Source organism: Haematobia irritans, chromosome 5, assembly GCF_050003625.1.
Source record: "Haematobia irritans isolate KBUSLIRL chromosome 5, ASM5000362v1, whole genome shotgun sequence".
Lineage (NCBI taxonomy): Eukaryota > Metazoa > Arthropoda > Insecta > Diptera > Muscidae > Haematobia > Haematobia irritans.
In genome coordinates, this window is record NC_134401.1 from 73,257,484 (window position 1) to 73,273,330 (window position 15,847).

At 35.0% G+C, this 15,847-nt stretch overlaps 4 protein-coding genes, 1 long non-coding RNA gene and 1 pseudogene across 5 annotated transcripts in view; 1 reads left to right on the forward strand and 5 right to left on the reverse strand.

Annotated features, from left to right (window-relative positions):
- LOC142239842 (uncharacterized) overlaps positions 1-15,847 on the forward strand; it is a 214,059-nt gene that overhangs the window by 19,343 nt on the left and 178,869 nt on the right. The window lies entirely within an intron of this gene.
- LOC142241553 (uncharacterized) lies at positions 1,126-1,723 on the reverse strand. Its single transcript, XR_012723687.1, has 2 exons — positions 1,582-1,723; positions 1,126-1,523 (listed from the first exon to the last, which is right to left on the reverse strand). It is a non-coding gene; the product is annotated as an uncharacterized LOC142241553 (long non-coding RNA).
- On the reverse strand, positions 1,901-2,722 carry LOC142239836 (uncharacterized). The gene has a single exon (XM_075311597.1). It carries the CDS (start codon positions 2,720-2,722, stop codon positions 1,901-1,903), a length of 822 nt encoding a protein of 273 aa, XP_075167712.1.
- Positions 2,771-4,874, reverse strand: LOC142239838 (uncharacterized). The gene is made up of 3 exons (XM_075311598.1): positions 4,531-4,874; positions 3,488-4,428; positions 2,771-3,003 (listed from the first exon to the last, which is right to left on the reverse strand). Exons 1-3 carry the CDS (start codon positions 4,872-4,874, stop codon positions 2,771-2,773), a joined length of 1,518 nt encoding a protein of 505 aa, XP_075167713.1.
- LOC142239839 (uncharacterized) lies at positions 4,975-6,831 on the reverse strand. Its single transcript, XM_075311599.1, has one exon. It carries the CDS (start codon positions 6,829-6,831, stop codon positions 4,975-4,977), a length of 1,857 nt encoding a protein of 618 aa, XP_075167714.1.
- LOC142239840 (uncharacterized) lies at positions 13,526-14,488 on the reverse strand (annotated as a pseudogene).

Below are 15,847 nucleotides of genomic sequence, written 5' to 3' on the forward strand. Positions count from 1 at the left end.
AGAGACAGTTATAATATATGTACATATGTATGTATGTCAGCTTCTGTTTACATTATGTATATGTTGATCGTTGCCCCAAAGTGTTGCAACAACAAAAACGAAAATATTGTAAGTAGAGAATCAAGAATGACATTTACGATATTGGTAGTAGGGATGCCAGTATGAGATACAAAAAATAGAGATTCAATATCAAGACTTGAATTCAAAGTAATTTCAAACAATTTTTATGTTGAATTAAAATAAATAAATGATTGGTAATTTGAATTCATGTATAATATTTGATAATAATAAAATCATGGTGATTTAACATGCCAGGCCCCATTGAAACCCTTGGTTTCAATCAATTGGTAATTTCGCCAACTTTGCCACTGGACGTCTAAGTAGATTAGTTGGAGTCCGCACATCAGCAACTCTAGCATAACCATCAGCACCTGGGACAATGTTTGTTACACGGCCAGTGATCCATTTCATCGGTGGGACATTATCTTCATGGACGATTACCATATCATTGACATTTAGCTCTTGCTGCGGGGTTTGCCATTTATGACGATGTTGAAGTTGAGTCAAATATTCTTTATGCCACCTGCGCCAGAAATGTGATTACACTGCAGAAATTCTTTGCCACACAGAGAATACAGATTGGTTGGGACAATCGAATTTATTGCCAACCTCCATATGGCAGTTGCAGCTACTATCAGTTAGCAGTTGTGTCTCCCAAATAATTCGGTCCTGCCAATCGAACGATGGTAAAGATGACTTACATGACATAAAGAGTTGATTTTGTCAACCAATAAATTCTGCTGTCACCTTCATCATTCGGTTGAGTCGATCATCCTTCAGAGTACATATAACCGTATTATGAAAAAAATGGTCCCGCTATCTAAATAACGCTACCCACATCCAATCTTTTAATGAAAGAAGTTTAGATTTTATATCAAATATTTTATTATTATGCCTTTTTGTGAAATAGTGTCATACGTGTAATAAAACTTATAATTATAGAATACAAATGTAAATAAACGAAACATATAACAAATTCATTCCCATTAGGTGACCATGACACGTACGATAATTATACCCCATAGCTTAGTAAAAAGATCTCGCTGAAATCGGTCCAGATTTAGATATAGCTCCAAAATATAGCTTTCGACAGGTTTACACCCATATGAGCACAGACGCCAAAGTTTTACTCCGATTTACGTGAAATTTTGCACAAAGAGTAGACTTAGCGTTATAGGTAAATTTTTAAAACGAATCGTCACAGATGCCATAGTTTCGAAATGTGTGCCAAATTTGATTCAAATTTAAATATAGCCCCAATATATGTATATTTACGAGTATGTTGGTTCGATGGGGAAACGACAAATGTCAAGAAAACAAACATTTTACCCAAATATTGTTCAAAAACCCACAATTCATTAAATATCTTGGCAATAATAGTCGGGCCCTCCGGATTTCAGACTTGCTTTCTTTTTATTTCAACTTGCCCGCTATTTTAATTCTTACAAACGTTCGGATCCAAGCTGAAACACAACCTTCAAGTTTATATGCTAGAAATTCGGAAATATTTCGAATACAAACCATTATTCACATGAAACATCCTCTTCTTAGATCAATTATAATGTGTTGCTGTCCCACTCATTGTGAATAGTTGATAATAATCGACGGTTTTGTCCCATTTTGTTGCTTCGATTTAAAAGTTCGAAAAAAATAAATTTTTTACTTCAATTAATTTTATTGACACAAATGACATTTAAAAAATCAAATGCCATTCGGCTGTGAATTCTATGTGATAATGGTGGCTACTAAATGATAGTTAAAAAATTTCCCAACGGTTGGTCGCATCAACCAATTTGACTGAAAATTATTCGAAAGAGGTAGATTTGGTTGCCACAACCATTTATCTTGTGGCACGACTGAAAATCTGTTGAACATCCCACCAAATGGTTGCAGTTACGAACAAATAAATGTAAATACAGAAAATTGGTATAAACAACCTATATTTAATTCTAAATGTAGAATGTTCATAACTACAACAGAATTCCAACCACTCTATTTTCTGTGTGCATGATTGCAAATGGGAGATATCTGAGTCAAAATTTGTTCTTTCTGGTAAACTGAGTAAAGGACAACCAATTAAAAAATGTCCCGGCGTAAGGGCTTGAAGCTCATTGGGGTCAGTTGAAGCTGGAGAAATTGGGCGAGAATTCATAATGGCCTCTATTTCCACTAAAGCTGTGGATAATTCCTCAAATGTGAGACGTGCATTTGGAAGAGTGCGAAATAAGTGACCTTTCGCCGATTTGACCGCCGCCTCCCATAAACCGCCAAAATGAGGTGCTCTGGGTGGGATAAATACAAATTCAATATGTTTTGAGGCAGAAAATGATTCGATTTTGGATTTTGTTTCCTCTAAGTGAAATTCCTTTAATTTAGACTCATCACCAATGAAGTTTGTGGCATTATCGCAGTATATTTTGGATGGAAGACCTCTTCGACCAATAAACCGCTTGAGAGCTGCTATGAAAGCATCACTCGAAAGGTCGGAAACAGCTTCTAGGTGGACAGCTTTTGTCGTAAAGCATACAAAAACAGCTATATACGATTTGTAGGGCGTTTTCCCTCTAATTCTGAGATACGTTGCAATCGGGCCAGCGAAGTCAACACCAACAACCTGGAATGGACGAGAGCCAGATACACGATCCTTTGGCAAATTTCCCATCACCTGAGTCAAAAGCTTTGGCTTATATCGAGTGCAATGTATGCAGTTCTAAACTACTTGTCTTGCTAACGAGCGACAATTGATGATCCAAAATTGTTGTTGTATTAATGACACCAGAGCTCTAGGGCCAGCATGGTAATTTGATTGGTGAAAATGATTTACCATGACTTTAACGAATGGGTCAGATTTAGGGAGAAGGAATGGAAACTTCATATCTTGGGGTAAGTCGGAATTTAGAAGTCGACCTCCAACACGAATTAATTCAACTCCATCTACTTCTTCTATGAAGAGAGCCAAAGACGATAAATGTTTAGATAAAGTCCCAGAGCTGGTTATTTGCTTAATTTCATTCGAAAAATAGTGACGTTGAATCGCCCAAATAATACGATGAAGTGAATGATTCAGTTCATCAGGAGATATAGTGAGGCAGTTTCTAAGTTTTTTCGACTGAAATCGGAAAATATATGAGAAAATTCTGAGGCATTTCAAATAGTTGCTAAATTGAACTATATATGGCACATCTTCTTGTTGCGCGAGTAAAATTGTTTTCCTTTTTTCTATTGTCATTTCTTCTTCGCTGATATTCGGACCATCAAACGGTGGCCATTCAGATTCGGAAGATCGTAGAAACGATAAACCAATTAGAATTATCCAGTTCGATAGCTGAGCAACTTCGTGACACTAAGTCTGCAGGATTCTGGTCTGTAGGTATATATTGCCAATATATATAATTTGATAAATTTTGGATTTCAGAAACTCTATTACCGACGAAAGTTGATAAAGTTGATGAATGAGTTCTGATCCAATGTAACGTAATTTGCGAGTCAGACCAGAAATGTATTTTCGAAATAGAATAATCGAAATGATCTTTTAGTTGATTCCAAAAAATTGCAAGTAAATATGACGCGCATAATTCTAACCGCGGCAAAGGTCTTGTTTTTAGTGGGGCAACTCTAGATTTTGATGCTATTAGATTTGTAACAATATTGCCGAATGAATCGACGCAGCGGAAATAGAGACAACAGCCATAAGCTTTAGTCGAGGCATCTCCAAATCCATGTACTTGTAGATCAATCAAATTTGTTAAACGAATGAATCTAGAAATTTTTAATTGGGGCAGCTTATGGTAATCAGCCAAAATATTAGTCCAAGCTGTATCAATTTCTTGAGGCACAGATTCATCCCAATCGCATTTTAAAATCCAAAGTTTTTGTAGCAAAATTTTTGATTTAATTATTAGAGGGCTGAGTAAGCCCATCGGGTCAAAAAGCGTAGATGTAAGAGACAGAATCGATCTTTTCGTATTATGCGAATACAATTTTGATGGACGAAATTCAAAGCGGAAAGTATCATCTGAGGTGTACCACGATATTCCTAATGTGCTAGTAGAATCGTCGTCAATTCGAACCTCTTTTATACCAGCATCAGTTAAGCTTAGATTGAGACAGTTACTATGCCATTTTGAGAGAGAGAAATTTGAATGAGTCAATATTTCTGTTACCTCCTTCTTGATGAGTTGCAATGTATGCAAATCATCAGCACCAGTAATCATATCATCAACATAGAAATCTTTTGTGACAACAGCCTTGCCACATTCGTGAGAATTGGGAAATTGTTCAGCGGCATAATGAAGACTTCGTATTGCTAAATATGGGGCAGATGCAGTTCCATATGTGACAGTATTCAGGGTATATGTTTTAATAGAACTGTTAGAATTATCACGCCATAAAATCAGTTACAAATGTCGATCATCAGGATGGACCAATACCTGCCGATACATTTTTTCAATATCGGCTGTGAGGCCATACCTATGACATCTAAAGCGCAGCAAAGTTATGAGTAAATGATTTTGAATTGTGGGACCAACCATCATGATATCGTTAAGAGACAATTGAGATGAGGATTTGCATGATGCGTCAAAAACCACACGAAGTTTGGTCGAGACACTTCGAGGTCGTAAAACACAATGATGGGGAATGTAATAGTTTGGAGAAGAAATCGATTTTTCTTCTATTGGAGATATATGTCCTAGCTCTTCATATTCTTTCATAAACTTTGAGTAGTGTTCCTTCAATTCAGAATTTTTATTTAATTTTCGTTCAATAGAAAGAAAACGACGAAGAGCTATGTCTCTTGAATCAACAAGAACCATTGGGTCTTCCTTAAGAGGCAATCTCACAACGATTCTTCTTTCATTTTGGACCGCTACATTTTTAATGAAATGATTTTCGCATTCCTGTTGTTTCTAATTTCTATAACATTTCGACATTATTATTGATTTTTGATATATCTTCTGAGACAACATAACTTGTTTTTGAGGGTCGATTCAAATGATTACTTGTATATTTTCCGGAAACAATCCACCCTAAAAGTGTCTTCTGTAAAGTCGGTAGATTTTCCCCAAGACGAATTTGTCCCACAGAAAGAAGTGAGAAAAATGACTCGGCACCAAGTAACATATCGATACCACGCCTACGATGGAATTCAGGGTCAGCTAATTCAATGTTGTTGGGTAGATTGAAATCCGTTATCGATAAATTCTCATCAAGATGATAGCCAGTTATCTTTGGGGAAATTAAGGAATCGAGGGACAATTCGAAATTATTTAATCGAGATCGGACAGTACTTTGCGTTCTGTATGACACTTTTACACCAGAAGCACCAATTCCCAAAATATCTATAGTATTTTTCGATTTCCGTAAATTGAGTGAATTTGAGAAAGATTCCGTTATGAAATTAACTTGAGAGCAAGAATCCAGAAGTGCTCTCCCCATTCTAAAATTCCCCTCAGAATCTCGAATTAAAACCAAAGCAGTCGCTAAAATAACATTACTTGTTTGTGAGTCAGAATTTTGTCGAAATGTACCGTGAGTTGAGGCAGATGACGTAGTCGGAGTTTCTTCTTGCTCCTCTTGCTTATGTAAAAGCGAGTGATGTTTTTGTTTACAAAATCTGCATGAATATCGAGATGGACACTGCATATACATGGGTCCCTTTGCCAGACAGTTGAGACAAAGTTTCTGTTGCTTTGCTTGCTCCATTCGTTGATTTGGAGTCACAACAATGAATCGTTGACAAGTTGTTATAAAATGACCAGATTTTGAGCAATGATTGCAAATTATTTCTTGAGCCATATTTTTCGCCAGCAATGAGTGCTGCTTTGAAGGTTGATTATTATGTGAATAATTTGATGAGGTAGATGGATTCTGTTGTTTGGATGTTCTTCGGCACTGTGCATCTAGTTGTTGACAACGTCTGTCCAACATAGAGCAGCAATCAGTCCACGAAGGTAATTTTGTGTACTCAATAAACTCATCCCATTTCTGTTTCGTTTCCGGGTCAACCTTGCTCATCGCCAAATGAATTATGAATGCATCACAAATTTGTTCATATGAGCCAAGTGATTTTAAAGAACTATAAAGGGCTGATATAGTGTCTACAATATTTCTTAATTGCTTTGGGGCAGGTTTACTTGATTTAGAAATTTTAAACATTGATGTCACATTTTCCAAAAAGATCAGTGTGTCATTATCGTACCTCTCTTTGAGTCTATCAAGGGCACTTTGATAATTTTCATCTGTGACTTGAAACGCTTTAATTGTTGATAAGGCCTCACCACTGAGGCACGAAAGCAAGTGGTTGAATTTTTCCGTCACTGGAAAATTTGGGTCTTTATGGACTAAATTGTTGAAAGTATTTATGAAATTTTTGTATTCTAAATACTTTCCATCAAACTTAGGAAGTTTCAAGCTAGGAAGACGACTTGATGAGTGTTGAGGGACAGAAAAAGATTGTTCAGCAATACTATGTCGCCTGCCACTACCAATGAGATCTAAAAGTTTAGTCTTAATAGTGATGTAAAGTTCGTCTATATCAGCCCTACCATCGTCTAGAGGAGACAGCCTTTCAATTTGGTTCTGATAATACGAAGCCTGTTTGTAGTATGACTCAATAATGCCCAATCGACATTCTAATTCAGTATGAGACAATGTATTTTTCCCTTCAACAACATTTTTGATCCGGGTAATACTACTTTTCGATGAGGCACGACGCTGTTTTAATTCTTCAAGCGATGGGCTTGGCTGTGTAATCTCTTCACTGTTTGGCATTGTATATTTTTTGGTTCAAAATTATTTATACAAAAACTTCGAAAATGTACTTCCCAATAAATTTAAATTTTGAGACAGAATCAATATAATATGGTTGATAATTTGAATGTTGTTGTAAAAAATTCACCGAGGCAATTTATTTCCTATGTGAGGATTGCAATGTATGCGATGTGATTGCCCTTTGAAATTCCAACAACAATCCAATATGTGAAAAATCAAAATTAAGAAAATGGTGGAAATTCGATGTGGGCCAAAAACATAAATGATTTTATTCGCGGCACAAAATATTACAGAATGCAATTTAAAAATGGCGTAAAATTTCCAGGGGCAAAAACAAATGTATTCCAATAATGTGTTCTAGCTATTATGTAACCACACGAATTGTAAAAAATGCTTTTTCGTGGTATTGAGACACTAGCTATTGAATTTTAGTAAATTCAGAATATTTAAAAATGATCCAATGCCACTGAATAATTGTCCTGTCACGGTCGCCAATGTTTGAGGACTGCCTGTTTTGACAGCCCTGGAATTTGTCCAATATGCGATGGGACAAATTCCTTACCCAATGGTTCGGTTTGGGTATGCAAATTGTAGTAATAATAATAGAAAACGTTACCTTGTATTTGGGCCAACTTCCAACTTACAAGATTCAACAATTTCTGGGAGCACACAACTCGAATATATTTCCTCGTTGAAACACCACAGGTAATAGAGCCAGCTTCCAAGAATTAAATTTTATTATGGAACACTATGACTTGCCACACTGCACTAACTTTTCTTCATAAATATTTTGAAAGTTTTTAGAAATTTATTTCAATATAATTTTTCACTTTAATAATATATTTTATGTTTTAAATTTTATGTCTAGAACATTCTTCTTTCGTTTAGTAAATTCAATGTTTGGCCCACAGATATGCCACTTCCAAGGAGTGAATGTCTCTATTTAACACAAGTGTCTAACAGGGGGCTATACCAAAACTTGGATCGACACGGACCATTTTCACACACCCCTTTATAGTCCTAAAATACCTCTAGATTTCTAATTTCTGGCAAATTGGGTAAAAACTAGGGATTTTATAAGTCCAAGAAGTAAATTTTGGAGATCGGTCTATATGGGGGCTACAACGAAACATGGACCGATACACCCCATTTTCTGCACACCTATTTGTGGTCCTAAGATACATATTGATTGCCAATTTTAGGCAAATCGAATAAAAACTACGGTTTCTAGAAGCTCAAGACCCCAAATCGGGGAATCGGTCTATATGGGGGCTATACCAAAACATGAACCGATACTCCCCATTTTCGGCACACCTATTTGTAGTCTTAAAATACCTCTAGATTTTCAATTTCAAGCAAATCGGTTTGAAAATACAGTTTCTAGACGCCCAAGATGTAATATCGGGAGATCGGTCTATATGGGGGCTATACCAAAACATGGACCGATTCATCCCATTTTCGGGACAAGTATTTCTGGTCATAAAATACCTCTAGATTTTAAATTTCAGGCAAATCGGATAGTAAATACAGTTTCCAGAAGCCCAAGAAATAAAATCTGGAGATCGGTCTATATGGGGGCTGTACGAAAACATGGACCAATACAAACCATTTTCGACACACCTCTTTATGGTCCCAAAACTCCTCTAGATTTTCAATCTCAGGCAAATCGGGTTTTAAACACAGTTTCTAGAAGCCCAAGAAATAAAATCGGGAGATCGGTCTATATGGGGTCTATAACAAAACATGGACCGATGCACCCCATTTTCGACACACCAATCTTTGGTCCTAAAATACCTCTAGATCTGCAATTTCAGGGAAATTGGATAAAAATTCAGTTTCTGGAGGCCCAAGAAGCAAAATCCGGAAATTTCAGGCTAATTGGATAAAAACTACGGGTTTTAAAAGCCCAAGACCCCAAATCGGGAGGTCGGTTTATATGGGGACTATATCAAAACTTGGACCGATATAGCCCATCTTCGAACATGGCCTGCCTGCAAACAAAACACGCACCTGTGCCAAATGTCTTTGCTTTATTTGATAGCGCCATTATTGAAGGCTGTAGCCTGATTACAACTGACAGACGGACATGCTTATATCGTCTTAGAATTTCTCCCTGATCACGAATATATATACTTTATATAGTCGGAAATCGATATTTCGATGTGTTACAAACGAAATGACACACTTATTATACCCCCATCACCATTCTATGGTGGTGGGTATAAAAAATATGAAAAAATGAGCTATAAAAAATTTAATTGAAACAAGTAAGGAAAGTCTAAAGTCGGGCTGGGCCGATTATATTATACCCTGCACCACTTTATTGATCTACATTTTCGATACCATCTGAAATCCTTCAAATTTGTTGGGTGCTATATTAGGGTGACCGCCGATTGTATGGACGAAGTTAGTTTTGCAAATTCAACGGAGCGCGGTGCGGAATTTGGTTACATTCAGTCCTATAAGTTTATGCTTAAAATTTGAACCAAACCGGATAACATTAAAACGAGGCGCAACGAGGTTAAAGTCCAAGTTATACAGGATATTATGATATGTTTGAAAATTACTCTGTAATTAGCTTCAATATAGAAATAAATCAAGTTACATAATTATTGGAAGTCAAGAACAATAAAAATGAGAGAAAAAAGAGTTTTTTATTTTTGGTATAATTATTATTTTTTTTTTAACAGACAAATTTTTGACAATATTTTAATTTTGTACCTTGTTATTCGTAAATTGCAATATTAGTAATATTGGTTTAAGAAATAAGTATTTATAATTCAAATTTTTTGCTTAAAGGCCTTAAATCGGAATGGTTTGAAAATTGTTTTCTGTAGCTTGGCACGATCTGAAATGTTAAAAATGAGGTACTTAAATTAGCAAAAAAATGGATTGAAAATTACCTTTGTCAAATGCTGGTTTTTCTGTTCATCCCTAGTAATTTTGCCATGGTATTCCTGAATAAATTTAATTCCTCTTTCAGCACAGTCATTTACAACACTTAATTTTTTAACAATTTCTTTCCCTCTTTTGAAGTCGCTGTTAGATTTTCATGAACGCGGATTTTCTTTGAAGAAACTTGTAGGTATTTTAAATCGCTTGAAGCGTTGATCGTTTTTACTGTGAAAAGCTCTTCTAATATAACTGAAACATCTCTAACTATATAGTCCTTTAAAATTTTTTTTCTCATGGAAAGTTTTTTTTTTTTTTTTTGAAATTTGGTCTTCTTGCTCTAGTTCATCTCCTGGATGGTCATCAGACATTTTTGCAACTAGTTTGCTTTTAGTTTCATAATCCAGTCGGTAATCAAATAAAGCAAAGCCAATGGCTTAAATAGTAGAGGTGATTCAACATTTTCGAAACTGCCTTTTCATATATTTTTTGGTTAATGTTTTTGTAGTCATTTATTTTCTTTAAAAATTCGAAATCGTTTATAGCAGCTATATCAGCTTGAGTTGAATTAAATCAAAAGCGTGAGTAACATTTTACTATAAACCCAACAACTTCAACTAAACCATTCAACTCCACCTTTGTTAATTCTGGAAACTGATGTCTAAAAATTAATATTTTGAGGCAATAAATAGCTTTTGCCATCCATCTGGCGTAGTTGTGTTCCTCCAAGAAATAGCTCCAAAAACTCCTTCTAGTCGCATCTTGGAAAGGATTCACCAAGTTTCTTGTTTGCAAAGCTCAAAATTTCGGTTTTATCGTCGCCAATTATTTCATGAATCCTTGAATGACTTACACCTGTCATAAAACTGTTTTGGTGGATATGTGGCCAGTGCTTTTTTAAATTTTTTGAATAATGTGATATCTGGGCTTGTGGATGGTCCAAGATTTTCCTCTGTAAACATTGCAGCCAAAACAATTTCCAAAATATGGTGCCTGGGTCCAAAATATAAAATATCCCGTCCTAAAGCTTTTTCTAAAAGCGTACATGCACCCTTAATACGACCAGTATTAGACGATGTTGTGTCAAATACAAAGGCTTCTATTGTTTGTAATAGACCATTTTCTTCTAAAGCATCGTATACAGCTGAAGAAATTTCCAATACAGTACCTGATGGAATGTCGGGTATATTTATAATTTGCTCTAAATCCGGTGCGGTAGCTATTATTGCCAGTCGATCTCCATTTTTTCCTGTAATGGATGTTAAGAGCTTTGAATCCCAATGGATTGTTAAAGGCTGGTCATTTTCTGAAAACTTTTTCATAATATTTTGGCTTGTTGATGTTCGAATAAGAAAACGTTGTTTGTCCATTGAAACGCGTCTCAGTACGTAATCGGAAGCATTAAGCCCTACAGCATCAATAACGGCTGTCAATATATGTACTGCGTCTCTTTGGCTTATTTCCAATTCATCGAAAACAGCTACAAGCCTTGCTGTTAATATTTGTTTTTTGCTTTGATTGATTTAGGAGCACGGGAATAGGAAAAGCTTTCATCAATTATTTCTTGTTCTTCTTCAATTTCAGAAAGTTCAATATCGTAAACTAATAAAGCTGTTTAATTTTGATTTGAAAAATATTAATATATTTAAACGTATCTATAATTACCTGTTGAAGTTGATGGCGCTTCTTCATATTTTCTGTTTCGATTTTCTTGATCTTCCCTGCGCTTTAAAATTCGGTCTTCCTTGTTGTTTTAAACTGAAGTCTGCTCCCACCATACCGCCCTGACGTCCTTTACTTATGTGTTTAATCAAAAATAGCTTGTCCTCTTCGATTTTAATTAATTTCTGTGCGTCCATATGTGCAATGTCAAATAAGTCTTCCAATCCATCCACTTACTCTTTCCTTTTATTGCTGCATTTTATCATTTTCTCTATTCTTACACTTAACGAAATATGTCCATTCTACGTTTTCAAACGTAGCTATACAAGCCAATAACTTTTTTGCAGCTTTATGGATATCCCAGCAAAAAAATTTGGAAGTTCTTCCAAAGGCACAACTTTAAAAGCACTTCCAGTGATGTTCTTTATTTTAACTACCCAGGGAGTTCTCTTAATTCAATTTTTTTAACTTGGTTTTTTCATACTTTTACGGCCATTTTCATGTAGCTCCGTTAGGCTTTAACTGCCAGTTAACAGAAAGTAAATTGCAAATATCTTCTCTCCAGTTAACTTTAACTGAAAAATTTTCGTCAGTTAAGTTCATAACTGGCATATGGAATATATATGCAAGATGACAGCTTCGTCCATAATACGGTTTAAAAGCTGGTTAGTTAACGGAACACTAACGGAGCTTTATGAAAATGGTTAAAAGCAGAGTAAAAATTTATAAAATGGTACAAATCATTTAAATTTTGTCGAAAAAAAAAGTAAATCCAATCTTAAAAAATATCGTGAATTTTTGAAAATATTTGAGGTCAAACGTTTCCGACAAGCATTAGAATCAACTAAAAATTATAACAAACTATAAAAATTACTTATTTGACAAAATATCACAGAATTTTTTAATCTACATCTAAAACATTGAATTCGGATCACACCTAAAGAAGTAATGCAAATTCAGTGCAACGGCTGTTGAAATGGAGGACTTCCGTCCTATGACAAGCCCATGTTAAATTCATCGCTTCTGCGTCAATTTTGCACCACTTCCGGATCCAAAAAGAACTTTTTCATTACTTTTTTGCTGGGATCTTGTGTTGGGATCCCAAAAAATACAACACTCTTTAATCACTAATCGCACTTTGGTCAAGACTTAAATTCACATTTCTCATATTATGAAATAATACTTTAAGGCAATCTCCTTTTGAAGGTAGCATGCTATCTGTAAATTGCAATTTAGGATACCCGAGCTAATATATTTCTTCTCTTAAAAAAGGCATTTCAATATTGCGAAATTCAAAAAGAAAAAACACGTTGAACAATTCACTTAAAATACGTATTCTCCGTAAGAATGTGTAGTCAACTAAAACCTTGATCTATTGTTTTCATTCAATGTACCGAAATTATTTTTTCTATATAATTGTTTTTGCTTCTATTTCACTTTTTGCGTCTCACACTCTTGCAATCTAACGGTACATAGAAGTGCACCGAAAAGCACATTACAACAACAATTTTTGTTTGTTTTTATTTAATGTTTTCTTATTTGTATTCCTTGTTTTAAACGTAGAATAAGTACAAAAGGAAATAAAAATAAAGTAGTGTTTTTATATGAAATGGGATAATAGCACGAGGTTGATTTTGGATGTCGTAGCGCCTCGTCTTAATATTACATGATTTGGCTGCAATTTTCGCCATATTTATATATATATATATATATATATATATATATATATATATATATATATATATATATATATATATATATATATATATATATATATATATATATATATATATATATATATATATATATATATATATATATATATATATATATATATATATATATATATATATATATATATATATATATATATATATATATATATATATATATATATATATATATATATATATATATATATATATATATATATATATATACTTATATTCATAAACAAAAAAGTTACAGATATTTAAAAAAGTCAATAGGTCACCCTACGCACCATCAGATAGTTTTTGCTGTGTTGTCATGATGTCCGATCGAAACCACATGCACATCTTTATTTACATCTACGAACTTAATTGATAACGCATTTAGAACACAAAACCTGTTTATCAGAATCAATCCTTCATTGTAGATTTCATAGGGTTATTTGGATATCAGGATTATTCGTTTCAATGCGCAAGCGGTGCAAAATATCTTCACATATGTCGTCTTTGTATTTGTTCCATAACTGAATTGGTTGTGAAGGAAAACATGTGGTGATGATAATTGCGAAAAGCGTTCGTATTTGGTACGCATTTGATGAAATAACTGAATCCGCAAGTGTTAAATCCCAATGAGAATCGTTCTGCAGCAAACCCATTAGTTGACATGCTTCTCGATATGTTTGACATTGGTGCCCATTCACAGTCTTCAAATGCGCGAAGCATTTTGGTCCACGTACATTAACCAACAGCAGTCGCAAATAAAACATTCATCATTTCTAGGATGAACAGTATACATGCGACCTAGTGCATCAGTGGAAAACACCTGTGGCCAATCTGGAATCTGGTTAATGTTGTCGATGGTGGTCTCTCAGCTCGTTGTGCCGCATTAGCCTCAGTGAAGTGAAGTGTTTGGCCATTTTCCAAATGCACTGCTAATTGTACAATATGAATTTGAAAAGAAAATAATCGCCACAATGCTTCATTAGTACTGACATATCTGCCCATTTGGAAGTTACTGATTTCGTCTTTCGCATTTTCCGACGCAATACCAAACACAGCCATGTCACTGCCTTTTGTGACATACTTGTACAAATATTTCATTGATTTCGCCGAATGGTAACTCTAAACGTTTGTATGTGTTTCAAAAATTCGTGACAGAAGCGGGCAATATGGTACAATAAATTCATTTCCGATCTCAATATCTTGATTTTTGACTTTAACTTTGATAGTTCGACCATTATGCGGCGACGATAAACTGGATATCCATCGTTACCTGTGACTGTTTCAGCAATATCGTTTTGTGCACTTTCCATCAGCGGATATCGTTTTGTGCACTTTCCATCAGCCATTCAAGGTGATAATGGATTTAAAGCACCGCACGGTCCATGCACCATCTGTGTTGTCACAATGTCGTGTAGATGGGTATCAGTGACTTGATCAGGAATTCCAGCGGATATGATGTCATCCACTTCATTTGAATGTAATTTGTTCAGCATTCAAATTAGTATATGAGCATGCGGTAGTTCACGCTTCTGCCATTCCACCAAGTACATATAACAACGTGTGTCACCAAAAATCGATACTTAGTAAGGACATCCATCATAACCTTGAGTTTTTGCTGAAATACTCTGGCGATCTTGCGGTTTTTGGCCCGGTTCCAACTCGCGTTCTGAACCGAACGTAATAAATAAATCCGGAGTTCCAAAATTTCCCAATATTCTGAACATTACCATCTGAATGAATAGCATCACGCAAGTGTATATAGTCCTCAGATCGGGGTATACATATATATGGGAGCTATACCTAAATCTGATCCGATTTCGATGATTTTTTGCACATATAGTTTGTGCTATAGAAGATTACATTTAGCCAACTTTGTGTAAGATCGGTTGATAAATAAATTTATTTATCAAATTTAGAAAAATCGGGCGGTACATTTATATGGGAGTTATAGCTAAATCTGAACCGATTTCGATGATTTTTTGCACATATAGTTAGTGCAATGGAAGATTACATTTAGCCAACTTTGAGTAAGATTGATTGATAAATAAGGGTTTTGTGGCCAAATTTGGGAAAATCGGGCAATACATATATATGAGAGCTATATCTAAATCTGAACCGATTTTGATGAAATTTTTCAGACTTGAAGGGCGGTGAAAAAGATTACCTTTTGCCAAATTGGGTGACGATCCGTTTGAAAAAAAAAACGCAACGTGACCCCATTTGTCGAAATCGGGCGATACATATGGGAGCTATATCTAAATTTGATCCAATTTCTTCCAAATTGGGCACAAGGACGAACCTTGTGCCCAAAAAACTCCCTGTATCAAATTTCATCAAAATCGGTTAATAATTGCGACCGGAATCCTGTGAACAACAAATACATGGACAGACGGACGGACACCAAGCGCTAGATCAACTCAGGAGGTGATTCTGAGTCGGTCGGTATATATTTTATGGGGTCTAAAATCAATATTTCTGGTAGGCACTTTTTTGGCAGATCAAACTTATTATACCCTAACCACTATGTGGTTTAGGGTATAATTAAAAATAAAAAGCAACTGAGATGAATTCGAGTTATAATTTTTTGTAATGCGCTATATGTAAAAAAAGATTTTCCTGATTTTCCGTTGAAACTTTTCTTGAATTTTCTGTATGTATAAACCTCACAGAGCCCAACGAATGCAAAACCGAGGAAATCGGTTCGGCAAACAAAGATTTTCCCGCTTTTCCGTTGAAATTTTTATTGAATT

Excerpts from the sequence above, each read along its gene's own strand:
- LOC142239836 (XM_075311597.1), bottom strand. The coding sequence starts at position 2,722 with ATGGGAAATTTGCCAAAGGATCGTGTATCTGGCTCTCGTCCATTCCAG.
- LOC142239838 (XM_075311598.1), bottom strand. The coding sequence starts at position 4,874 with ATGGTTCTTGTTGATTCAAGAGACATAGCTCTTCGTCGTTTTCTTTCT. Across the intron at positions 4,429-4,530 it reads CTGCGCTTTAGATGTCATAG|TTCTATTAAAACATATACCC; the intron begins GTATGGCCTCAC and ends TAATTCTAACAG. Across the intron at positions 3,004-3,487 it reads AACTTTATCAACTTTCGTCG|AAGAAGTAGATGGAGTTGAA; the intron begins GTAATAGAGTTT and ends CTCTCTTCATAG.
- LOC142239839 (XM_075311599.1), bottom strand. The coding sequence starts at position 6,831 with ATGCCAAACAGTGAAGAGATTACACAGCCAAGCCCATCGCTTGAAGAA.